We start from the raw sequence: 27252 nt of genomic DNA, 5'->3' as shown, positions 1-27252 counted from the left end.
TGATGTTGGATGTTCTGGCACCTTACATTAACTGCTCTCCCAGGCGGGGGGTTGGATAGAGGGCAGGGGGTGACCCCACCACCCGGGGCCCTCATCAGATAGGAATTGAAGTCGATTTTGGTTTCTTATTTTTATACTCTGTGTTAGAAATAAATACACCCAGACTGCATGTCCTGTTTTTTGTTTTATTAGACTTACAAGTCTAAAAAGTCATTTAATCACAATGTAGGTGGTGGTATGTGAGCGTAAGAAGACTGATTTATGTAAGAATATTTTGTCAACCATGTTTTACACAAGCAAAATATACACTGCAAAAAAAACAAAAAACAAATCCAACCCACAGACTCTTACTCTGTGGTTGTTGTTTTTTTTTTTTTTTTAGGCCTTTTTTTAGGCCACATAAACATGTCGCCTCTCTGGCCATGGGCTTCTGTGAAGCAGCTACACACAGGCACGGTGAGAGGCTGTCTGACCAATGGTTACATCTCGGGCATGTACATGATCAACCAATCACATCACATGAGGAGGCGGGGCTTATAAAAAATGGTCAAAGCTATGTAGAAGCAGCTGCGGTGTATGTACACTGCACAAAGCAAATCCTGGAAATGTTAAGTATTTTAGAAATCCTGGCCAGATACATTTTTAGGTCCTAAAAAATTATGTATAGTCACCCTAGTTAATGTAAGAGACAGTGTTAGCGAAGTCAGTCAGCCCAGCAACTAATCTGTAAAATACTTGTAAAACACCGTTAGTTCCAGAAGCATCCACGGTTACTGAGGGCGAATAACCAGACATCACCTCATATTCTCGCATTTAACTCTGAAATACAAACCAACCAACCGCATAAAGAAATACAGTATTATAAATACATTAGCTTTATATATATATATATATATATATATATATATATATATATATATATATATATATATATATATATATATATATATATATATAATGTTTCTTTATTTTCACTCCTGCTACCAGATGAGTTACTTTGAGCCATATTTGAGACTATATTAGAACATTTTCTAATTATTTGAGAATGTGTAACCTCCCCCCTTCACTACTGTTTTAAAAGATTAATGCACCTACAAGACTATTTCAACCCTTTAAATTTAGCAAATTAATATAGTATATTGGCCTGAAGAGAGTGTCCTATTGAATGTTGAGAAGGGTATCTGAGAATGAAGGCTTCTAAAATATGTCTGTGTGTATTAGAGTTGCTGCCTCGTCTCCCCCCACCCAAGCTGGCTCAGCTGAGTCTGTGACTGAGCTACAGACTCCAGTTCCTAGGAGCCCTTCACATCAGGAACTCACATCACACGCCTTCTGCCGGAGAGAGAGATAGAAAAAAAAATCTGAAAAGCCTTTAAACTGGTCTATGCACTTAAGAATCTTTCAGAGCCTACGCAGTTTAGCTAACAAAGCCTTCATCGTGGTTTCTGATTTTAAAATATATATCACATGGTGTAGCCTAGCATTGTGGAATTCTTACGACAGATCAGTTGATCAAGGCCAGAGGGAAACAAGCACCTTACACTCAACAAAAAATGTGAACAAAAGACAAGACAGGGAGTGCATGTCAAACAAAACAACAAATAAATTGCCAGCTACCAGTTTTTTCTTTTGCTATCTGAAACACATGCTTTGTGAAGATTGTTCCAGTGACAGCCCCGTTTAGTAAATGGTTCGAGGACAGCCCTGTTTAATTTTTAGTACATTCTAGTAGAAACACACCTGAGCCCTTAGTTTTGTTTGTGTGTATGTGTGTGTGTTAAACCACAACTTGCTCAGTTATAATGTCACGTTCCCTTTACAGCCAGAGTTGTCCCGCCCCCCAGCTTAAGCAATTACTGGTTTCCTTTCATGCTGCGAAAGTTTAAGAGAAATAAATGCATTCTGCTTATTATACAACCATCGTCGTAATGAAGCTGTTCGTTACGCTTACACGTCCATGCACAATTTAATAAAATTATTGATTCATGCATGGGTGGAGTAACGCTTTAGCTGTAAGCCTGGCAGGTGGAGCCTTTTTTCTTTTTTTTTTTCTGAGGCACATTAATAACGTGGCACTGTCGTGCACTCCGTACAATAGTACAGCGAGCACTTCCAACCTTCGCAATTATGTCAGGCCGGCACGATACCGCCGCGGGCATCGCTCGCGTTTACCGAGGGTCGTTCGTTCATTCCACACGGGACGCAGCTTTGGAAATCCTCAATGATTTTGTACTGGGAGTGGACAAGTCAGGAAAGGTTCGTGATTACTTCCATGAGACGTTAGAAAACACGAACACCGCGTGTTTATAATTTCAGCAGTTTCTTTCAATCCAAGTGGATAATAACCTCGCATGATGTATATTTTGTTATTTGGGATAAGTCTAATTATGTACTTGCATCTTAATATTGGGCAAATGTGCTTTAATTCCGACGTGCTGTAACGCGACGCCTTGCTTCACAGAGGAAGTCCAAATAACACTTATCGACATTAAACCTTTCAAGTCGCTGCTAAAAAACGTTTAAGCTGTAGCTTCGTAACGCCTCGCATGATTAACTGAAGGAAATTACGCGAACAAAAAGCGAAACACGCCCGTAGTACCGAAGGCCTACCCCCCAAAAAAGTATTGTCATTCAAGTTTCCCCACAGCGTCACCGAATAACTGGAAACGAGATCTGAGGTCCTCAAAGCGAGCTGTAGCGGCTGGTGAAGGTTATGTTATGTTTGTAGAGGGCGCTGTCGCTGCCCGTGTATCAGCAGTCATCGCACCGGCTGCAAGGCTGGCCCGAGGCAAGAAAATAAAGGCACAGAAATGTATATAGCTAATGTATTTATAATGCTGCATTTCTTTATGCGGTTGGTTGGTTTGTATTTCAGGGTTAAATGCGAGAATATGAGGTGGTGTCTGGTTATTCGCCCTCAGTGACCGTGGATGCTTCTGGAACTAACGAGTACTGTATTTGACAAATTAGTTGCTGGGCTGGCTAATTTCGCTAACACCGTCTCTTACATTAACTGGGATTACTATACGTCATTTTTTTAGGACCTAAAATGTGTCTTAAAGTTCTTAACATTTCCAGGGTTCGGCTCTCCTTTCGTGTTGGCGTTGGCTTTGCGCAGTCTACATACACCGCAGCTGCTTCTGTATAGCTTTGACCATTTTTTATAAGCCCCGCCTCCTCATGTGAGATGATTGGCCGATCACGTACATGACCGAGATGTAGCCATTGGTCAGACGGCCTCTCACCGTGCCCGTGTGTAGTTGCGTCATAGAAGCCCATGGCCAGAGAGGCGACATGTTTACCTTTTACATTATCTTTTGTAAACAAGGCATAATTGAGAGCTTCACGGCAGGGTGCAGTCAAAAGAGTCTGAAATTTACCATCAGTAAAAGCAATAGATTTATAGTGGATTATCAGAGGAAAAGAAGCCACCCACCCTGCCCCTGCTTTCATCTTAATTTTATGAAATTTATTTTCAAGTTTTAATCAACTAATGTGTAAAGTTCAGTATTTGTGACTGTGGCGCACCAGAGTGAAATGAATGATTTCAGCCAAATGCTTGGGAAAATAAATTTGGTGGGTTACTGAGGTCTTTCTAAATTGTGCTTTCTAACAGCCATCTATTTTGGAAAATGCTTGGTGTTGAATACATCATGTTTTTAAAAATGCGTTGTACCATGTCATATGATTTTTATCAATTGTAAGTCAAGATCATTTGTTTTATTTGAAATATCACCCCTTGGAAATAAAAGGGTGTTTGGTGAGAGCATATGAATGGGGTAAACTGTGGGTCTCACTCTCACTACATGAGCAAACAGTCCTAATTTAGTTTTGTGAACGAGGGTTTCAGTGTGTCCATTTGTAAGTTTAATCACTTTTGAAACCCATCCTTTATTGCATGTCTACTTTAAAGCTCTGGCTATAAAGGGTGCCTGCTCTCTCTCTGTTAGATCACCTTTATAGAGGAAGGTAAAAATGTGGACAGACTGGCACAGGAACAAGGCTTCAACACCGCCGATGTCGAAAACCTTGGGCCAGGGTAAGTAGCTTTATCGCAACATAATATTTATAATGACTTATTATTGTAATGTATGCCTACTTGAGAGAACTTGATTTTATTTACAATACAATTTCGTGCTTTTCACACTATATGTAGACCAATTTGTCGACATTATAGATATTACCAGGATTTATTTTTTTAATTAAAAACTGCATCACCAATTAATAGTTCTTTCCACAAGAAAAAGAAACAATTTTTTGTTTTTAATACAAACCTAGTCATCTTAAGAAGGTGAGCTTTTCCCACTATCTTAAAGAGGCTATTTGTTATATACTAAACACAATTATTTTCACAGATCTGTTCTTCTTGCCTCATGTTTGTCACTTCATAAGACATCAGTAATTAATTTGCATGAACTTCTGCCTAGGAAGAAGCCAGGCGCTCAGCTTTAAAAACAATAACTTGCGTGATATTGATGTGCGCATCTAAAAAAATCATATTTGCAGCAAAGTATATCGGCAAAGGAAAAAAGAAAACAACTAGGAAAAAATAAAAAATAAAACAAATTTACACACACACACACACACACTTGCAGTCTGAACTATGGCGTCTATTAAAAATAAAAAGTCTTAATGAGATTTATTTAGCTCAGATTCCTTTTGCTGTCATAAAGTTAACTCTGCTTTTGCTCGGATTTGCTTTGGTACAGAACTGCACATGCACCTTTGAATATAGGTCTACTACATTTACAGCATTTGGCAGATGCTCTTATTCATAGCGATTTGCAAAACTGCTGTTTCGTTTACTCATAGAATGTTTCCCAACCAGTAGGGTAGGTTACAGTTCAAGATACCATTGAACTAGAATGCTATTGAAATACAGGGATCATGTTCACACCTAGAAGTGCAAAACATGTATACGCTCTCTCTGACAACCATAAATGCAATAACAAACAATATAAAACTATATGTGCTAGAGTTTCGGTTATCCAAAAGGTGCAGGATCAATGTTCATTCGAAATATTCCAGAAATCGGTCAGTCTCCAGTCTGTATTTGAAGACTGCAAGGGACTCACCTGTCCGGACAGCCAATGGAAGTTCATTCCACCATCAAGGAGCCAGGGCAGAGAATAGTCTAGATACTTCTCTTCCATGAGACTTGAAGCATGGTGTTTCAAGCCGAGCCGTACTTGAGGTATGGATTGGGCTTTGACCATTGACATCATGTACGGAAGGGCTGGTCCATTTTTAGACTTGTAGGTGAGCATCAAGGTTTAGGGTGTGCCCACTCAGATTTAATCTTTTCTATATTTTCAGGAATGCATAAACAAGAGACACAATCATTCCCAGTGATTGTATTTAATACAATTAATGGTCAGTCTAAAAGAATAGGAGTCTCTGGTTCTGACATGGAAAAGTAGCAACCCTATCTTATACCTGGCCCACACTACAGGATTTTAAAAATCCTGACTGATATTGAAAATGCGAGTGACGCCACATAATGACTTTTTTTGTTGTCTAAGTCCCCACACTATGTGAACTGCCCTGAATGAAACACTACACACTTCCAGATTGTGCACATGAACCAGAGTTCCATCAAACATTTCTGCTTCTCAAATCCTCAAAGGAGAGTCTCATTAACTGCCACATGTTTTGTTTTTATTTATTTTTTAATCACAAATAATAAAGATACGATTAAGATAATATATTTTAAGATAAGGTTCCTTAAGATTAATATAAGATTCTTTTAAGCTTCCAGCAGCTCCAGCTAGTCAGCAGGAGGACAGACTGTATACACAGATATTGTTATATAGTCTGATTGCAGTGGGTATAAAAGAATGTCTGACACATTCTGTCTTACACTGTCTTAAACTTGGACTAAATGAACTGCACAGCTGCCAGAGTTCCTCATTGAGAGGATGAGGGAGATCGTCCAGAATTGCTCTAATTTTGTCCGTTATCCTCCCCTCAGTAACTGTCTCCACACTGTCTAACTCTAGACCCACCACAGAGAGTGCTTTTCTCACCATTTATTCAGTCTGTTAGAATCTCTGGCTTTGATCCCATCACCCCAACAAAACCACAGAGGATTCTCTTACTCTGATAATCCACTGTAATTTCTTTGGTTTTACTGATGTTAAATTTCAGATTATTTTTACTGCACCATGTGGTGAAGCTCTCAATCAAACCTCTGTACTCCTTTGTGATGTCCTTGGTGATGCTTCAAATAATGGAGGAGTCACCAAAAAAACATCTGGAGGTGGCAGGAACCAGAATTGACGTAGACAGTGTAGTGTAGACAGTGAAGAGGAACGGTGCTAGCACAGTACTTTTGTGGTGTACCATTGTAACTGTTTACAGACTCAGAGATGCAGCCATCCCATCTGACCTACCGTGGCCGACCTGTAAGGTAGCACGTGATCCGGGACATGGTGTCAGGGTGCCGGTGCAGCTCCAGCAGTTTCTCTCTCAGGAAGCAGGGCTGGATGGTATTGGAAGCACTAGAGAAATCAAAGAACATAACTCTCAAAGTGCTTCCCTATTTCGTCAGGTGAGAGCGGCCCTTGTGTGTCATGAAATGATGGCATCTTCCACCCTGATTTATGGATGTTAGGCAAACTGCAATGGGTTCAGGAAGTCCATCAGAGACCTGAGTGCTCAGGTGCTGCAGAACTAGCCTCTCGAATTTTTCATAATGTGTAAGGTCAAAGCCATCAGTCTGTAGTCGTTAAGACCACATGGACGACTCTTCTTTGGGACTGGAATGATGCATGAGGTCTTCTTCAAACTCAGAGGGAGATTGAAGAGGTGCTGTAGAGGAGCTGTCAGCTGCTCAGCACATGTTTTTAACATCCTGGGGTTGATGTCTTCAGGTTAATTAGCTCTGTTACTACGAAGCCTGTAGAGTTCCCACTTCACCTGGATGATGAAGGTAGGACTGGGTGAGGAGGGGGTATGCAGGGAGCTGAGGGTGCTTGTCATGCTTTTCATCCCATTCCACACCTCTCTTGTGGTGTTCTCACCCCTTCTAGTCTCAGTGTTCTCCCTACAGCATTTCTCAGCTTCCCTAAGTTTTCTTGGTTTCCTCTTGGGTTCCTTTCAAACAGCCAAAAGTTCCTATTTGTCCATAGACATGAAGCCTGCTTTTTCCTGTTAAGAAGACATTTTATTTCTCTATTTATTCATGGCTTGTTATGGTAGCAGTGAACCTTCTTGGCAGGTGCAATGGTATCCTCACAGAGAGAGACCCTTAATGTCTTCCCCATAGTCATCCTGGGACAATTTCCAAGTTTTGACCTGAAGGCACTCTCGAAGGTTCTCAGCATCCTTGGACCAAACTTTCACAATCCTTATGCTGGCTATCTGTTGCATGACCAGTGGCTTATAGGTGGCCACAAGGTGTGTGAGATTATGATCAGACTCTGAGTAGGTGGAGAGCTGAGGAACTGTGTGCTTTTTTTTTTTCCCCCACATTGATTTAAAAATGTCCAGAATCTTGTCACAGATCTATATGAGGGCAATGTCTCTGAAGTCATTTATCTTCATTTATCTATTTACATTATTTTTCTAGACCTACTGCAGCTCACCTGGTAGATGGACTCAGGTGCTAGCAATGCCAAAGTTATGGGTTTGAAACCCAAGAAAGAACACATTCGGTCATACTGATGAATACGAAAGTCTGAATAATATGTAACCCTGGATAAGACCAACTGCCCAAAGTTATTAAAACTTGACTAGGCTATATATTTAGAACTTCTGCAAAGTCAGTGGAAAGGCCACATGGACTCTGTACTGTCATGTAAAATAGGTGTGTAGCAAACACAGAAGGCAGCCACCATACCGGGGGTTCAAACCCCAGTCTCACAGGAGATAAACATGAGTTCTGATCACCAGACTAAAGAGCCAGCTCTCTAGCAGAGCTCCAGGGAGCAACCCTGCACGTGACGCTGTCCATGGCCACACCCATGCCCCTCATCAGGGGTCCACACACTAGGCTACACCATCCCCTCACACCAGGGGTGGGTTCATCAACCTGGGGCATGCTCCTGATGGCTTCAGCACCATCCCACTTCTAACACCATGTGTAAAAAAGGCTGAAGGCCGCCACCCTACCTGGGACTTAAGCCCATGTCTGACAGGAGGTAAATGTGAGCTCTGACCACTCTGATCATCAGTGCTCCATTTCTAGTACATCTTGTCAACTCGGAGGATCCAGTTTTTGATGCCATTGGTAAAAAAAATTCTAATCCTTCTCAAAGCCTCTTTATAGTCCCTAGAAATGATGGACTTTGGGATGAAATGTAAAATGTTGGTAAATGATTTCTCACCTTTTGTTCTTGTTTGGTTCCATCACAGTAGGGTCCCATGAGACAGTTCTGAGAGAGGTGGGTGGGTGTGTAAAGAAGATTCCAGTTAAGAAACTGCAGTGTACCATAGTAAGATATATTTATAGTTGACTACGTAGGTGAAAGGTGACTTTTTACAAGGTTGTACACTCATGAATTCCTGTTTGGCCGAAAATATGTTAAGGAATGTTAAGTCACCTGGAAAAAAATCTAGCTAATGTTGCACAGCTCAGTCAGTCAGTGAGTGTGTGACAGCAGGAAGCTGCTGCTCTAACACGATGAGAAATTAAAGATCTTTAATTTTTAAAGATATTGTCGAGTTTTTGGTAGACATTTAGGAATAAACCCTGTGAACACGTTTGTTAGTGTTGCCTCATTGTTTTGGCTCTATAGAATATATTCCATCTTGTGTTTTTATTGTTATGATTTGATTTTATGCACAGAAATTATTCCCCATGCACAACACATCTGTCTTCCCACAGAGAATAAACTAAAATCAGGTAACACAAAAGTGATTTATTGTATGGGATGAAGCAAGATACCAAAACACACCTCAAACTATTGTGGTTTTGATTTGCTTTGAAAATGAGGCAAACCATGATGCAAACGAGCATAAAACACGGCTGGCATAAAATATGCACACGAACAAGTCCGCTCTTATTTTCGACATGGTAGTGTCATTGTTGACAGTAACTGCAGCATTATGAGCAAAGTTGAGCAATTTTGATGTGACCAGTGCAGGTCTTAAGGAGAACACCTTCCTCTGCATGTCATTTGTAGGCCTACACAGGCAGTCTCTGTTTGAGTGTGCCAAGAATCAATGTACTAATGTTGGTCATGTACTGATTTTGGCCAAAAGTTGCTAGTGGTAGCTTTGAAGGCCAACTTGAATTTTCCCCGTACGCCAGGGTTTGCCTGACGATGCGTTGCTTCCGCCAGATATTTCAGCATACCAGCTGTGTCTGAAATCATGTACTATGCCCTGTTTATCAAAGAATATACTTTAACTTATCTGCGAAGTATGCATATTTGATGTACGTGTTTAAATCGATTACTACAGAAATACACTTTAAGGATATGGCACCCCCTGTGACGGCTAATCCTTTGGGTAGCCTAGCTAACATCAGCTGTCACCTTTCAGATATTGGCTATGAATGGCTCCTCACATTCGCTTGTGCAGTTACTAGTTGTACAGATATTGCAAGGTAATCTTAGCTCTGTGCTTCTTTAAGTGTGCAAAAAAGCACACTTGAACATACTCCGCTTTAAAGCAGGACAGGACAAGCTCTAGATGTTGGAGATGCTGTTCAAATGCAGATGGAAGCACATCATCTAAATGTAACAAGAGAGACTGAAATCTCTGATGTACATAACACGAGAGGCATACATATAACCTTAAAGGTTTTCTCATTCAACTGACGCTAATCAACGAACATTCTTAGTGTACATGTGGCTTCTTGACGGTAGCCAGTGGGAAATGATATGGACTGCTGTTTTCCCTAATTAGTCCCTATTCAAAACGCTGGCTAATGTGACTCTTGGCCACCTCATATTCATTAAGAGGAAGTCGTAGTTAGCGTTGACACACTGGGAACTCATTAACTATGGAAATCTCATGCTGTGCATCCTAGGTCGTCATCTGCCTTAGGAAACACACCTGGGTATTTAAAAGGTAACTCTCTTGCCTAAGCAGTCTGTTCTGGTATTAAACTTGGAAACCATACCTGGTGCATTTCATGTATAGAATGCTTATCCTCACTGATGACCTAACAACAAAACATGTTTCTCCTGGTAGACTGCGCACTCAAACCCTGTAGGAGCTTGTTCACCCGCCACAATAGTGTCACTGTTTTAGCACCAAGCAACTGCACCATTCGCATTTATATACCTCGGCCTGCTGCTGTTTAAACTTATAGTGGAAGGAACCCCCTGTTCCCAGTGCCAAACTGTAATGTCGTAATCACCCCACTTTGTTTTCAAAGTCTACCTTTTTAAAAGACATGTACGACCAGACTTTAATATACAAGGGGCTTATTAGCCAAACGGAGTTTAAAAATAATTTATTATTTACTGCTAAGTTTAAAGATAAAGGTCAAAGGTGCATACAGACTGGGTTAGAAAAAAAATTCTGTAATACATGAAGCATTTTTGAATGCAAACTGAGGGACCAACTAGGCTCAGTTTGCAATAATAGAAAATTATCCCGACTAGGACAATGTCAACTACATCTGTTAACCAGGAAAAAAGTGAACCTGCATATCAAAACCTCCTTAATAATGCAATAATAATTACAAACATCCCAATGAATTATTTCTTCAAGTAGATTAAAAATAGCTCACTGCCTGCCAATCAGAAGATCCACCAGGCCCAAACACGCCTGGTCTCAGCATCACGGCCTCCTCACGCGGTACATTACAGTACACTGGTAACACCTTTCTTCCATACACATGTAAAAAGAAACTGACGAGACCTGTTCCGAAGTTACCGCTGGTTTTGCTCCACGGGGACGTCTGACGGTGATGATGGCATTTCTGTCACAGTGAGTTCTTCATGCCGGGAATGGTGGACACGCACATCCATGCATCGCAGTACACCTACATGGGCACTGCCCTGGACCTTCCCCTGCTGCAGTGGCTCAACACATACACCTTCCCTGTGGAGTCGCGCTACCGGGACCTCAAATTCGCCAGGGACGTCTACACCAAAGTGGTGGTGAGTCCCGCCGGCGCGGGCAGTGATGGACCGATTTTAATTGTTTATAGCCATTTGTTTCTACAGCCGGTTAGCTTATGTAGTGCTTTGAAGTTGGTGCATGTTGGAATCCCATCGAGGAGCAGTTAATGCATATGGTGAGGCAGGCAGAGGGAGTAGGGTGGAATTATTTTGATGTTTCACAAGGCAAACTGCCAACCCAGAAAAACAAATCCAGGAATACACAACACCGAAGATTCCTAAGCGAATACACGCTACAACAAAACATTCCAACCGAGACGACTGTCTAGCAGTTCAAGCAGAAGGGGAATGTATAGGAATGTATAGGAAAAAGTGTAGCAAACAGGAACAGATCATTAAAATGGAGTCAGGATGTGTTCAGAGAGACAAAGAACGAGGTGGACGAGTAGCAGGGAGTGATGTAAATAGGGTAGTTGGGTTTTATTACTGTAATTATACACTTTTTTTTTATAGAACTGCCTCTAAAGGTCACTCATGCAGTGTTTATCTGAATAATATAAATGGCAATATAATTTAGTACAAATTATAATTTAGCATAAAATTGCAGGTATACTCTCCAAAAAGGTGCTCAGAGTGGTTACGTCGCTGTTCTGAGAATGGCAAACAGGAGCAGACCCCGTTTTGAATTTGAATTTGCTTTACGTCTGTCTGAACGCACAGTAACTTTGGCATTTAGGAATGGTTCAGGCATGGCTATGAACTGCTCGCTGTTATCTGTGTGCTGAGCAGCATGACGAGAGTCATGTGAGAAATTAATTGTGTAGGTGCTTGAGACCAGGTTGTTTGTTGGTTTGTTTTTGTTTTAACTTATTCTTTGTATATTGTTTGTATTGGATATAGAAAAGAACTCTACGCAATGGGACCACAACTGCCTGTTACTTTGCTACTATACACACAGATGCTTCGTTACTGCTTGGTCAAATTGCAGGTAACTCCACCGCTCACATATTTCCCCCCCAAACACACACACACACACACACACAAACAAACAAAAGTAAACTTTGGAGTTTGTCCATTGAGTAATGGCACACCTTCACGTTTGAAGACCCAGAGCTAGTACGTTATCCTGTTGCATAGGTCACATGAGGAAAACATAGTTTTGATTGAACTATTGGAGAGGAATAATGCTTTGAGTTTCTTCATTACATCAATAATGCATACTGAACTCCTCACCTCATGCAAATCACAAATACCAGTACATGGACCTCTAATACCTATTTTTTGTTGTAGATGTTCCACTGGGTTTCACAAAGCATGGTAGTTTCTGGTTTAATAATCCACCACTGGTTTAATAATCCACCATTTCACTGCGAGTTATACTGTGTAGGACTATGTATGTGACGAATAAACCAAACTTGAACTTGAATGTCACGCTTCAGGTGGTTGGAGAGCTCTAGCTAAAACACCAATGCAGCTAACAGCTGGTGTACACATCAGCTTCCACTTAGCAGGACACAATATGCACTTGTTACCTTTCCTTTACTACTTCTAATTTTTGCACTGTAGGTCTGAACTAACTGTGTGATGCAATGTAGGTGGGAACTAAATGCAAAAAAATGAACTAGTCTAAAAAAAAAAAGATGGAAATATTAAAATGAGCCAAGAAAACCTCTCCTAAACCCTTGCCTTACAGATGATCTCGGCCAGAGGGCTCTCGTGGGGAAGGTGTGCATGGACATCAACCCGATGGTCCCGCAATATAAGGAGCTCCTGGACGAAAGCAAAGACGAGACGCTCCGGTGGGTGTTGTCGTCATGTGGTTCTTCGGGTCGAATGACTTGCTGTATCTTTTCTGCGCTTTCATGCATGTGACCAGTGCAAGTGACCAAGGGAGGAAAAAAAGCAACTGAGACATACTGGCCAGTGACGGTTCCAGTTTTGGCATCATAACATAAAGGGCTTTCAAGCAGAAGTAGTCATGTTACAGCTACTAAAGTGCACAATATGTGCATTCATCGAGCCCCTCTGTTAGTGAGCCCTGGGCTGACCACAAAACATTTTCCCATACTGGGTCTGCATAGGACTTGATTACTGTTAATACCAGTTTAAACCTATCCGTGTACCACAGATATATAAACACTGTATTAATCATTTAAAAGCTCTGTAATATTGTTTAATTGATATCGGTTGCTATAAAACGGCTAACCAGCTGATGGCCAATAACCCCCTCAGTTTTACTCTGCCAATGTTCGATAGTCCTACCTTTTTTTTTCCCCCCAGTTTCATCCGTGAACTTCTCCAGAAAAAGGTAAAGTCCCTGGCTCTTCGTATAAACAAATAGAGGGGGAAACGAAGAACAGTACAAGCTGTTGAATGTGGCTTCTTAAGTTTCAGATGCAGTTAGTGCCTTTGAGTTTTTCTACATTTCATAATGATGCTTAAAAGATTAAACTTCATTCCTGTATGTGGAACTTTAGACTTGATATAGATATGTGTGCGCGCGTGTGTGTGTGTGTGTGAGACAGTATCCTCGTGTGAAGCCGGTGGTAACCCCTCGCTTTGCTGTGTCCTGCTCATCCTCACTGCTTGATGCTCTGGGAGAAATCGCCAGGAGCAGTGGCCTTCATATTCAAGTAAATAGCCCCTGCACTTCTCTCTCTCTTAGAGACACACACGCACACGCACAAACGCACACGCGCACACACACACGCACACACAAACGCACACACAAACGCACACACACACACACACAGAGAGAGAGAAATTTTGAAAGGGACATTTTCCATGTGGACAATTAAAGTAATTCACTTAATTGCTGCCATATAAAAATAACTCGCTAACCCACGTAGGCCTGCTGATACGACAAAAACAACTGAATTATCTATAGTACATCTGTTCCCATAGTCCTCTACATGCATTAGAGACATGCTCCATGTCCCGAGTACTCACTACCATTAAAAAAGGTTGCCAGTTCAAGCCCCACCACCGCCAGGTTGCTACTGTTGGGCCCCTGAGCAAGGCCCTTAACCCTCAATTGCTCAAATTGTATTCAGTCATAATTGTAAGTGGCTTTTGATAAAAGTGTCAGTTAAAGGCCATAAAGGTAAATGTGTCCTAAACTCACCCAGACAAGTTATGGCCTTGTTGCTGAAATCCCTTTGCCCACCCTGTGGTGAAATGCTGATAGGATGACAACCTTATCTGTGGCCTTGTTTCCTGCTCACACAGGCTCAGTTTACTGTTTAATGTGTGTAGTTTACCTGTCATAATAAAGGTGTCTGTTGTCTGAACTGGACATACCAGTGTCTCATATTGCACTGGCAGATCTCTGCTGTTAGTCAGAGTAAATAAGCCCTGTGGATTCATGGGAGATGTAGTTCTATTTTGTGCCATTCATGGAACCATAAACCTTCTACTCTGAGAGGATGGGGACTCTTGGATATCTTTTGTATTTATTTATGCATACATTTAGTCCAAATGTGTGTTAGTTGTGTGTCGTTTACATCACCTCAATTTATGTTGACTCCGATTTCCAACTTCTAGAATTGACTTGGACAATTTCATCTCAGTTCTTTACATAGTTCCTTGACAGCACTAACATATTGAGATGAAGTCTGTGTGTGTTGTAACTGCTTAGCTCTTTATTTCCAGAGCCACATCAGCGAGAACAAGGAAGAAGTAGAACTGGTGAAGCAGCTCTTTCCAGACTGTTTATCCTACACGGATGTCTACCTCAAACATGGCTTGCTCACAGATAAGGTGAGACGGGGCTGAACATTTGGGTTTCTTTCACCTCTTCACCCTCTGTTCAAATTTAACATGTTTAGGAATTTGGCCTTAGTGTAGGCCTTTCGAGTTCCCATGTCTCAAATGGTGTGTCTCAACCAGCAGCAACGTTCAGTAGTGAACCGCGTAGGGAGTCGGCCATTTTTTATGGTGTCTGATTTATTAACATTGTTGCAGTGAACTGAAAATTCCCACATTTAACACAACCTTTTTTTTTTTTTTTTTTACCTAATCTCGTTTAACCTAATTCTAGTCATTTTATTGCTATATCACCTCGTGTATCTCCCATACTATTTTGTGAGTTATCAAATAGACAACAGGGTGGTGCATCCCCGTGACGTGAGTCAAGAACCCCTTAATTGTAATTTATAGAAATTACAGAAAAGGGGACCTTTTAAAGGTCTAGGAGAAGAGTGAATGGAAAGCGTGTCTCTCTTGTATGAAGGGACAAGTCCGTTCACAGCCCTAAAAGCAAATAATAAAGTCTTGTATTGAATCCTAAATTGATCTGGAATCCAGTGAAGGGATGCCAGTATCTGGGTAACATGATCTCTCTTCTTAACAACTACTAATATTCAAACTGCAACATTTTGACTTAGCTGAACACAAGCGAGAGATGACTGGCTGACCCCAGAATTCAGAGCATTACAATATTCCAGATACAATGAAATGAGTGTGAGTTAGTATTTCCAGTTTGTAACAAAGAAGTCGTCTAAGCAGTGCAAACGTGATTATAGAGTGCTTTATTTAGAGATTTAGAAACTGGAACCCAAACATGGGCTCTTGCAGAAATGTAGGTATTCCGTAAACAACACAAAACCTTGGACAAATAAAGCAAAGAACAGTATCCACGAATAAAATAAACAAGCATCACTAAGAACAGGGAAACTCGATTACTAAATACACAGGCTAACGAGAGCTGGACAAGACAAAGATCTGTATAGTAAAGGTGAGAACATAACAGTAGCCAGAGTGGAGATTAGAACAAAAATACAGACCACATGGTACCATGATGCCACAGAAACTGTGACATAAATTTTGTAGATTGTAATTGATTCATATTGCCAGTTAGCTGCTCTTACCAGCTCCATGTTGTTGCTTTTCAGGCTTTAGCGCTGGGTCAAGTCATCCAAAGATGTTTAGCAGAAAACAGAACGCTGAGCCCTAGCTAAAGTTTGCAACATCACTTTTTGTGGTGTTTTGGGTGCAAGCATGTCATGTAGTATTGGTGGAAGATTGCAGTTGTGTTTGAGTGGAAAATGTTGTCAGTGCATTTTAATTGTTGCTACATCGAAGTGAAACTTTTAAGGGTATAGAATGACTGAAATAACTTCAAGCATTGTTTTAATACAAAGCTGTATAGAAGGATGCAGTAGTAGCATTGATGATTATTGTTGAAGGTACATGAACTTTGGGAAATCACCAGGAACTCAAGCTCACACTACGTGCCCACAAGACCAACTTTAATCTAATTGGAAAGCAGGGATAGATTTATATCTCCTGGGGTTTTAAAATAAATACATAATGACTTTTTTTTTTTCTTTTCTTTTTGTTTCAAGTTGACTGATGGTGTCTGTGATTTACCCATGGTGCTCCGCTGTAGTCCGTGGGCAGTTAAATTCACCGTTTCTATATGATCTGTGTTTGTTTGGGTGATGAAGTCCACAATGATCTGAAAGCAGCTTTGCTCATTGCAGTATACATGTAAGATGCTACTGTATTCCCACAGCATCATGACCCAAGTCAAGCAAGTACACGTTAGCATAGGCGTTGCTACTATGTTGATATCTTTTAAGAATCCATTTGAATCAAGTTCATGTGGTGTACAGTCTGTAGGGAACTTTTGTGACTGTCATGGTGACCTAGGAGTATCCACACTGCATCCTAGTGTTACAAAGCAGATTGACATTGATCTTCGTCATTGTATATATAGTTGTAAAACTTGGATTGCCTTCAAAACCCTTAAATGATGAGATGAGCCACCTTCACTTAAGCAGCCTTTTCTAAATCAATGTTGAGGTCAAAACTAATTCTTAAACTGAAGTTTCTTTATTTAGTTGGGTGTTGTGAAGCTTACAGAAATTCGTTAAAGTTAATGGAACTGTTATGTCGATGATGGTGATTGGTAGACGGTGATGGCTCATGGTTGCCACCTGACCGATGAGGAACTGAAGATCTTTCACAAGAATGGTGCTTCAATCTCCCACTGTCCTAGCAGCAACATCTCGTAAGTGTGGATCCTCTTGGTCCAGCTTAGCATGGCGAACAGCTTGGGGGGGGGTACTTGTCTCTTGACAGTAGAGAACATACTGCAGTTGTGATGCAACAAAAAAAGGATACATTTTTGAAATTTTTGTTAAACACATTCACTGTTTGATTAGTACATGTATAAAATGTGTAAAAATGTATTTAAATGCTTGTCATGTGGATCATAATGGATTGATTATGCTTTCTTTCTTTCTTTCTTTCTCTCTCTCTCTCTCTCTCTCTCTCTCTAGTTTAATGAGTGGCATACTTAATGTTCGTAATGTTCAAAAACACAAAGTGAAGTTAGGCCTGGGCACAGGTGAGCTCTGAATTCCTTTAACTATGCACAGTTCAATACCCTAAGATGATATTTGTAAACCCTTTTTTATGGCATTGTACGGAATAAATGACCTGGAGGGCATAGGTAGAAGGTTTTTTCATGCAGCAGTGATGCGATGATGCTCTTAGCGATGTTGTCTCTTAACGATGTTGTCTCTTAGCGATGTTGTCTCTTGGGCGCAGATGTAGCAGGGGGTTACTCCGCCTCCATACTGGACGCAGTCCGTCGTGCCATTGACACCTCCAAGGTCCTGACCATTGAGCACCCTCAGCTGCGTCCCCTAACCTTTGAAGAAGTCTTCTGGCTGGCCACGCTCGGGGGCAGCGAGGGTATGGCCTCCTATAACCCTTCTGAGGGGAATTTACCTCCAAATCACTTCCGCTATGTTCTGTTTCACTCCAGTTAGGCCTATAATAGGAATTTTATTACTGAATGTTCATGGAATCATTCATTGCCAAGTGTGAGCAATTGACATTACTGTATTTTGTCAGGATTTTCAAAGGCAGACTGCTGGGACAATGTTTTGTAAACGTAATTTTGCAAGCCGAACTGGCGGGATTTATTGATTCCCTGGCACTTGCAGCACTCTCATTGGATGATCGGATAGGAAATTTTGAGGTGGGGAAGGACTTTGATGCTCTGCGAGTGAACGTGTCTGTTCCTGGAGGGCCACTCGATGTGTTTCCTGAAGATGTCCTCAAGGTTTGACCCCTTCATTCACATAAACAGCACTTCTCCATGTTTACACGTCAAAGGCCCATTGATGTCCCTATTTTACAGACATCACTGTTGAAGGACTACAATGTGTGGAGGAATGTAAATGCTGGAACATGTCCATGTTTGCGTTCTAGTTGTTTACACGGCAAATAGATCGACACGTTTGGCATTTTTGGTACTTCTAGACAAAAGTACAAGAAAGACCAAGATTAACCTAGACCGATTTCATCACTCATGAGACTCAGTTACTCACTCAATTTTTTCATATTAACGTAATCATAAGTTAATTGGCTTCCACAGCCTTCACATTATATTAGTTTCAGAATTTAAGAGGTCAAGACAATCTAACACGCTGCTATACAGTTAGAGTAGGCTTGGATTTGTTTGTTATTGCTGCATCAGATTACAATGATTAGCTAAGCAAATATAGCACAGTGTGAACTTGCACAAAGTAATGGAATTGTTGTATTTCTGTGTCTTTTAGGTCATTGTGGAGAAATTTCTAAATCTGGGTAAGACACCATGGCTTTCATTCATTTCTCTTTTTCTCCAATATGGATGATTTCCCACACTCAACTCGACACATTTTTATGATTAATAAATACTTAAGTTACTTAACTGAAGAACATACTGGAATGGAGGCCTTGTTAATTGTCGAGCATCAGATTCAGGAGGAACAATGTGAACTCCATCCTGGCTATGGAACCATGATCCAGGTCTTTAGCCTTTCCCACATAGTTGAGTTGGCATAGCAGTTTGCCACTCCAGTATACGTGTGGAACCTGAGAAACATATGATCGAGTGCCAAGAGATGATCTGTGGGAGGTGTCCAGGGCTGCTAAAGCAGCCATTAAATTCTTGTACTGTTAAAGTGAGCCCTGTGTCCTCATTCTTGACATTAAGTCCAGCTTGCTCGGTGTGGGCGTTGGACTCCACCAAGGTTGTGCCCTGTCTCCACTCCTGTTTGTAATACTCAAGGACAGGATAATAAGGCATAACTGACAACCGGACGGCTTCCGTAGGGGGATTGTGAGGTTGAACCACTGCTATTGGCAGACGATGATGTCCTTCTGGATTCCTCATTACGGAAGTGCTCAGTTGAGTGGTTTACAGCTGGCTGTGAAGTGGTGCGTATGTGGATCAATACCTTCAGGTCTGAAGCAGGCTTACATTTCCTGACGGGCCTGGGAAAGCCCTGGGCTCCCTTGGGTGGAGCTGATGGAACTGGCTGAGGAAACCTGAGCTTCTCTGCTCACCCTATTCCCACAATAACCCTGAAATGGAATTGGTGGATTAGAAGATCCGGCACTGATTGGAAATGGGGACAAGGCCCGGCTACACTATTGTGATGGCGGTATCACCACAGCGGTAGCTCGGTGGTTAAGATACTTGACTAGTTATCAGAAGGTTGCCAGTTCAAGCCCCACCAAATTGTGCTCAAGTTGTGTTCAATCAGAATAGTAAGTTGCTTTAGATGCAAGTGTCAGCTCAATGGTATAAATGTAAAAGATGCAATTAGGGGGTTGTAGGTGGGAAGAGTCTGCAAGATGGTGTTCTGCTGATGACTGCTGTGTCATGTACCTATTGGTTGCTAGAGAAAATAATCTTATGGCAGCACTTATTGCCAGTTCAAGCCCCACTGCTGGGCACCTGTGCAAGGCCCTTAACTGTCCATTGCGTAAATTGTACTAATTGTCATAATTGTAAGTTGCTTTGGATAAAAGTGTCCGCAAAATGCAATAAATGTGGGTGAGGATGGAGGCTAAACCTAGGAAGTATAAGTTTCAGTTGTTGGGAAAGGAGTCTTTGAAGCTACTGCTGACATGTTATGTTATTTGAGGAATTTAAATGTGCTAAGGTAAGTCGTGACCCGAGTTGGGGTCCAAGGATGTGGCAACAAAGGAGAAAGTGGAGTCCATGACCGGAGGGGCGGTCAGCGGAGAGCACACTGGAGCACAGGGATGTGGTGGAGCATGTGCATAGCTGAAGGGCAGGGCTTGGTTAGGTGATCCGTGGAAAGTGTCCTCACCAGACAGAAGGTAAATGATTACTAGCTTTATTCGTGAACAGGAAGCGAAAGCACAGCGAGCGACTTTGGCTTCGCAGAGAAAATGTAACGGTGAGCGGTAAGGAGGCGGACGCATGGGCAGAGAAGAGCAATATTTATTAGGGACAAATCCAGATTGAGAGTCGACAGAGCAGTCCAGGGTCATTGAGCCAGTACGCAGAGTATGGGGATACATGATGATAAACAAACAAACAAACAAACAAACAAAAACCCACACACGAAGGCAGACAAAGGAAGCCGGCTATAGCAGAGGAAACACGAAGACTAGGATAAACATACAGACTAGGAAGCACAGAGTTCAAATTTACGAGCATATAGATACAGGCTTGCCAAAACCTCAAAACATGCATCCAATACAATGAACCTCAATACAACCAAACATCCATTCAAACAAACAATGAACAGCCAAGAGAAAGGCCACAAGACAGAGTTTAAATACATGAACTAGAATAGAAACTGGAAGACGAGAAATGAGGAACAGGTGTGGAAAATCAAACCAGGGGCGGAGAAAACAAAACTACGGAATGGAGCCGAAATGCACACGACGGGGAAAACACGGAAGCTGGGAGGGCCTAACCGTGACAGAAAACAGGGACGATGGCTTTGTTGAGGAATTTAGACGGGTGGACCTGGCGAGAGTTGTGGGCAATGTGATGCGAGTCACATAAAATCTTTAGCTTGGAGCGACTTCCAGCATATTTCGAACTCTGCAAAACCCTGGACGGTGGGTCGGTGAGGATACTAGCTGTATATGATGTGTGGGGCAATATACTTGGAAACAAAAATCAGGTGTTTAGCGCATTGGCATGTGCATTCAATAATAACCACGTGGAGGTGAACTCTGGAATTTGGATTTAGGGGCTATAAGATAAGGGCAGCTATGAAGGAATTATCTGAAGTAGATGAGAGCACAGGTTGGTTGGGGTAATGTATTGTAAAGATAGAACGGCTGAAGTGTTTGGTGTCTCAGGTACATGGAGACCTGCGCAGGTGAATGGATTGTGTCGTGCTATTGTTGTGTCTAGAATGGTGGGTCTATATGGAACTGGCAGCACCGAGTGCACATTAACGTTGCCGGTGGGGCTGGTCGGCCTTAGTCACCAGGGAGGCCGGTGTGAGTTTACACCTAAAGAGGTTTTCTATGTCACTGGTTTAAAGTGAGCTTAGAGAGGGGTTGGGCTGGAATACCAGACCTCACTGTCGAGCCTTTTGGAGGTGTTGTGGGCTCAACTCTGTGAAACCATGACGAACGTTGGTGCCTACCTGATGAACCCTGTGAAGAGCTTGTGAGGTTGTGGTGTCTGGAATGAAGTGAGTGGGCTGGGTCTTGTGTGAATCTAGTCGTTTGACACAGGAAATGGGACATCCTATGCACAATTACAACACGCACGCACACACACACACAAGGTGGCACAAGAACTGTATTTACATATAATGTGAATTATTTAAAGAAGTTTGAATATAAATGATTGGCGTTAGCTTGACGTGATTAAATGTGTATTAATACCTGTCCCCGTGTCACTCCTGCAGGTGACGATCGGAACATTGTTGAGGTGTACGTGGCTGGCAGAAAAGTGGTGCCTTTCTCGGGAAAGGAGTAAAAATTTGATCATACCTTTCAGCAAGCCCAAGAACATTCCAGAGAGTAACTGCAATGTAGTGCAGTAAAAAATTACTTTTAAAAAAGGTTTACTGAGCAACAAGACATTTCATGTGGAGGGCCCTCATCTGCTGTGCAGGAAATGTGATTCACTGTACTTCACTGCAATTTTTACTAGATCGATTTTAATTTTCCCCATTCTCTCTCTCCATTTCTTTCTCTGATATTTGTTCAATTTCTTAGTCATATAAACATCCCTTTTTTTTTGTCTGTTGTTCAATTGAAGTGTATAACATGTTAAGAAATTAAAGCTAAATGTAAGCCTCTTTTTGTCGTATTGTCTAGACCAGTATCCTTTGGTCTATGTGGGCTTACTGCAATGCAAGTAGCACATAATGGACAGCTGTTAGCTGCAACAAGCATAAAACAGGAATCGGGTTTATGCCATCATGTAAAGGTAGATCCTGAATAGCTTTCTATTTCACATATGAGAGACCTTACTAATATGTCCCCTATATGTCAAGGTAAACTGGACACCATTTGCATAATTTCATTATATAAACATGCCAAAACAATAAAACCATCGAATGGCTTTGTAACTTAAGTAGTTTAACCTGCATGTTCAACACACACACACACACACACACACACAAACTTGCATTGTGATTGTGATCTTTCATAGCTGTCTGTTTCACTTGTTTGTGATGTGAGTGAGAGCTGTTGATTTTCTTTAAGTGTAAAAAAAAAACAACAACTCATGTGTAGATGGTTCACTAAATTACAGAGAAGCTTAAGCACCAAAGGGCTTGGGCTTTTGGAGACATATTGGAGCATTTGCTTTATAGCCGTCCAGCAGTTCAGTGAAAGTCACACACTCACCCATAGGGGGAGACAGCGTCTTATTTGTGGTTCACTAAATCTGCATTGCTTAGTAATCCTAAACCAGACACAAACACTGAAAACGCCCTGGCTGCTAGTTTGCTTAAAAGGAGCTTGCTTTGGTGAGCTATTTCTGGCACAAACTTTGGAAAAAAGACACATTTTGTTTTTAATCAGTTTGAGGATTGGCCTTTTTCTGTTTTTGTGGTTAAGTCTCCGTTAAAATCTGTTGACACGGACAGCATTCTCAACTTTGTGGGACTTTCATCCTTGCTTTCTGTCTTTCTCTCTTGAACATGGACACACACCCACACACCCACCTACCTACCTTTGGATTCCTCTGTGCCCTATAATTACCAAACGGCTCTGGCAAGTCACACCATGCTGCAGTGGACCTTACAAAGCAACAGAGGCCATGCGTACAGCTTCTGTGTCTATGATGCCTGCTTGAGTCCTGCAGAGTGCTACACCGATTTCCTGATCTTAGCTGTGGCATTCAGGAATTCAGACCTTGAGTGTAATCTGAGAGCACTTTCCTCTCGCTCAGTGTATTTTTTTTTCTCTTTATCTCTTTCCTGCAACATCTTTCCCCCTTTTTCACTCTCTCCCTCGAACCCCATCCACCACACCGGCAGGCTCCTCACGGTACACACTGCAGCGAGTTTTTATTCTTCCATTCACACAACATTAGAAACAACAACAAACTGAAAAGCTGACCAAAAACGTTACAGTCTGATCATTATAACAACATGGGCTCCAGATCCCTGTGGTATGGCAACCTTTTGGGTTTTTTTTCCACCTTTTCAAAGATGTGAACCAGCCGCGGTTTCGAAACAGACGAGGCTTGGCAGGTTTGAACAGGCGGTGAATGAAAACTGAACGGCCCTCGTAAATTGACCGACAGGAGTGACGAGGCGGGTCTGATGGGATGGCAGGTCGTGAAGAACGAGTTAGCAGGGTCTCATTGGTGAATGCATGTCAGAAGGGCCCTCTGACTGGCAGGCCACATCCCAAATCCCTACTGACACCTCGTCCCATTCCCTCTTCATTGCTACGCTTCCACTCAGGCCGCAAATCGGACACGCTCCTAAACGTTTCAGACCCGGGGGGGGGTCACGTGAGCCTTGGAGACCCACAGAAATGTTCGGTCGAGTGGGAACTTTGTCTAATGTTTCACATTAAGTTTATTATGGGCCTGATAATTACCCAGTAACTTAAATTAGGGCTCAAGTGTGTAATGCTAAGAACCACCTGGATAAGAATGTGCCAAGTCTTTTATGGTTATTCATACAGTGAAAGGGGTGGACAGAAAATGAAGAACATTTCTGATGGTGAAAACAATCAGGATTACTCATATCTTAATCATGTTCTTTTGCCTGACTGTACCTACACATGTACTCGCACGCGTTTGTGTGTGTGTGTGTGTGTGTAAGGGGCCCCCAGGCAGTATTGAGCTCTTGTGATGTGGGTGTGCATGTGTCAGAGACGGTGCACACGAGAGCGAGGAAAACAGAAATCAGGAAGGATGTTCAGGTGTTTAACTGCTGGCATCCCATTGGAGCAAGGCTTCAAGAACAAAGAACTTACGTCTAGGTCTCAAAACTAATTCATGAGTACCCTCGTAGGATGTTAAATATCCTAATATTGAATATATCTCATAGACTCTATTCATGAATATACGGCCTAAATGTAAGCTGAAAGTTGGTGGAAATGTGGAAGAGTAAATATGGGTTTTCTTTATAGACACTACAGACGTCCAACGTTACATAAATTTAGGCCTCCAGAGACACATGGGCTGACGCTGCACATAAAAACAGAAGTGGGGTGAGGGGATTTGTGTGTGTGTGTGTGTGTCTCTCTCTGTGTGTGTACATGTGTCTCTGTGTGTCTGTGTGCGTGTGTTTGTGTGTGTGTGTGTTTCTGTGTGTGTGTGTGTGCGCGTGTGTCTGTGTGTGTGTGTGCGCGCGTCTCTGTGTGTGTCTGTGTGTGTGTGCGCGTCTCTGTGTGTGTGCGCGCACGTGTATGTGTGTGTCTCTGTGCGTGTGTCTGTGTGTCTCTGTGTGTGTGTGTGCGCGCGCGTGTGTGTGTGCGTGTGTCTCTGTATGTGTGTGTCTCTGTGTGTGTGTGTGTGTGTGCACGCACGTGTGTGTGTTTGTGTGTCCGTGTGTGTCTGTGCCTGCAATAGTACAATAGCAAAATCATTCAGTGCAGTGAAATATCCATGTAGATATGTCACATGGAAACAAGAAAGATACTTCCCTCTAGTAGCAGTTCCTAACAGATATCCTGGCCCAAGATAAATCACGCAGGTGATGGAAAATAGCATCAATAATGCTGTGCTTTTGTTGGAATTGTTTAAAGGGTGCTGTGACGTATGATGTACGAAACGCATCACTGAACTACAGTTCTTGCCCAGGGGGTGAGTGCTTTCACCTTATGAATGGCGTCTGTGGGTGTGGCGAAGCGTTACTTTTTTACGTATATATTAGAAAAGGCATGAAAGAGCTGTTAAACAGGCATAAAGGTGGAAACAAACAGGTACTGACGCTGATATGAGGCGTGAGCTCCTGGTCAGTTCTGTACACAGAGCCAAATAGCGTCATGGAGGTGTTCCCTTTCCACAGAGGATAAATGGTGTCAATCAGACTCTGGTCCAATTAACTCCCAATTCAATGTTCCAAGCAGTAATGCAGAACTCATATACAATAAATAATTTGGTGTCACATACACTGGCATAAGTACACGTCTTTCATTAAGTGTAAGTCCAAAAAGGTGATGTTGCTTTTTTGCCCACACCTACTTCAAAATACTTGAAGACATCTTCCCATTATATAACATTTAGCATTTCTAAAGTTTGCTATCAAAGTGGAACAGTCAATGCAAGAGCACAGAAGTGATACAGTTTAAAAAGGCTAAGGCTGTGGAAAATGGAGTACCTGCCAATTCTGATTTAAATGAACGCAGGAAGGAAAAAAGATTAGGAAGATTAGTTTACACTTATAAATAAGTCACAAAGTTAAAAACAGTCTGAGATGTCCATTCAGTGGGAAAGCTGCTGAGTTGCTGAGTGTCAAACACCGCCCCATACCTCCACGGCGAAAAGAGTATCTGCCGGGAATGCTCCGTGTATATCAGACAGTTCTGCAAATAATGACCATCACATCACATCCTAGATCATAGTCTGTTTCCCACAGAATGAGTATGCTCTCAGGTCACACGTGAAGCGAAACAAGGGGCGTTGTCACGTGACCCATCTTATGGCTACTGGAGTAAACTGGCCCTGACGTGTACGTGAGCCAAACCTTTCCATTATTTTCAGAGCATCCGTGAAGATTATTAGTATTTGCACTTCATGCACCATGTGTGGCTATTTTAGTAATATCTCTATGCTAAAAGTTTTTAGTTTCACATCTAGAAATTTGCCAGCGTATGACAGCTCCCGTCAAAACCGATCGTCTCATGTTCTCAGGGGAGATCTTGGTAGGCACAACTCCACCTAGAAGGAAGCTGGTACACCACTGCAAGGGTCTGTGTGTGTGCCAGCCAACACAACTACACCAGCAAAGTAACATGCTGAAACTAGTTCAACCAGATTTCTTTAAAAACCGAATTCATTCCGCACCCCCTGCCTCTCTCTCTCTCTCTCTCTCTCTCTCTCTCACACACACACACAATACTTCTGCCTCTCTCTCTCTCTCTCTCTCACACACACACACACACACAATACTTCTGCCTCTCTCGCTCTCTCTCACACACACACACACAATACTTCTGCCTCTCTCTCTCTCTCACACACACACAATACTTCTGTCTCTCTCTCTCTCTCTCTCTCTCTCTCTCTCTCTCACACACACACACACAATACTTCTGCCTCTCTCTCTCTCTCACACACACACACACACACACACACACACAATACTTCTGCCTCTCTCTCTCTCTCTCTCACACACACACACACACACACACACACACACACAATACTTCTGCCTCTCTCTCTCTCTCTCTCTCTCTCTCTCTCACACACACACACACACACACACACACACACACACACACACACACACACACACACACCACCTTCCCTCCAACAACTTACCATGCCTATTTGCAGGAGCATAGAGAATCCCAGCACACGTTCTCTCAGGAGTCCATCCAAGGTGGTATGAAAGACACCAGGACTTCACTAGGCCTGCAGGTACTAAAGTACTCCTAAAAAGATGGTTGACCTATAAGATACCTAAGAACAGACAAACGCTCTGAGGCCCTAAGAGCTGACACAACGTGTAGTATGTCCTAAACTACACAGACACTGAGACTACAAAACTTCAAGGTGAATAAGACCGAGAGCAAATAAACTGTTAAATACACAGCCAGTGTTTTCAAGTATAATATAAAAAATGTTATAATGCGTTGGTTGTTGCTGAACTTTGGCTTAAACGCAACTCGGTTTGTCTGTCGTGTTAGTCATCAGTACCTAGGTAGTCACAGACTAACTCCTCCGCCCCGCCCCCGGATGCCGTGTGACCAATAGCGAATCGCCTCTGCAGCGTGACGTTCCAGGCCACGCCTCTCGCTAAAGAAGGAAACAAACAGTGCG

General features: G+C 42.2%; 1 protein-coding gene across 1 annotated transcript; it reads left to right on the top strand.

The window, feature by feature from the left end:
• The first annotated feature begins 1927 nt into the window (after positions 1–1927).
• gda (guanine deaminase) lies at positions 1928–22106 on the top strand. The gene is made up of 14 exons (XM_027030355.2): positions 1928–2256; positions 3951–4039; positions 10886–11057; positions 11919–12006; positions 12712–12817; positions 13299–13326; positions 13544–13651; positions 14670–14777; positions 16934–17031; positions 17303–17370; positions 17574–17720; positions 17975–18093; positions 18593–18620; positions 21707–22106. Exons 1-14 carry the CDS (start codon positions 2128–2130, stop codon positions 21775–21777), a joined length of 1359 nt encoding a protein of 452 aa, XP_026886156.2. The 5' UTR covers positions 1928–2127; the 3' UTR covers positions 21778–22106.
• The last annotated feature ends 5146 nt before the right edge of the window (positions 22107–27252 follow it).

The sequence above is a fragment of the Electrophorus electricus genome, chromosome 5, assembly GCF_013358815.1.
Source record: "Electrophorus electricus isolate fEleEle1 chromosome 5, fEleEle1.pri, whole genome shotgun sequence".
In the NCBI taxonomy this organism is placed as follows: Eukaryota; Metazoa; Chordata; class Actinopteri; order Gymnotiformes; family Gymnotidae; genus Electrophorus; species Electrophorus electricus.
Note: the sequence above shows the minus strand (reverse complement) of the source record. Positions and strands in the feature narration are given on the sequence as shown.

What these genes read in the sequence shown, in the direction of transcription:
- gda (XM_027030355.2), top strand. Translation starts at nt 2,128, where the DNA reads ATGTCAGGCCGGCACGATACCGCCGCGGGCATCGCTCGCGTTTACCGA. An exon ending in AGCAAAGACGAGACGCTCCG is followed by an intron (nt 12,818 to 13,298) that starts GTGGGTGTTGTC and finishes TTTTCCCCCCAG; the next exon opens with TTTCATCCGTGAACTTCTCC. An exon ending in GCAGTGGCCTTCATATTCAA is followed by an intron (nt 13,652 to 14,669) that starts GTAAATAGCCCC and finishes CTTTATTTCCAG; the next exon opens with AGCCACATCAGCGAGAACAA.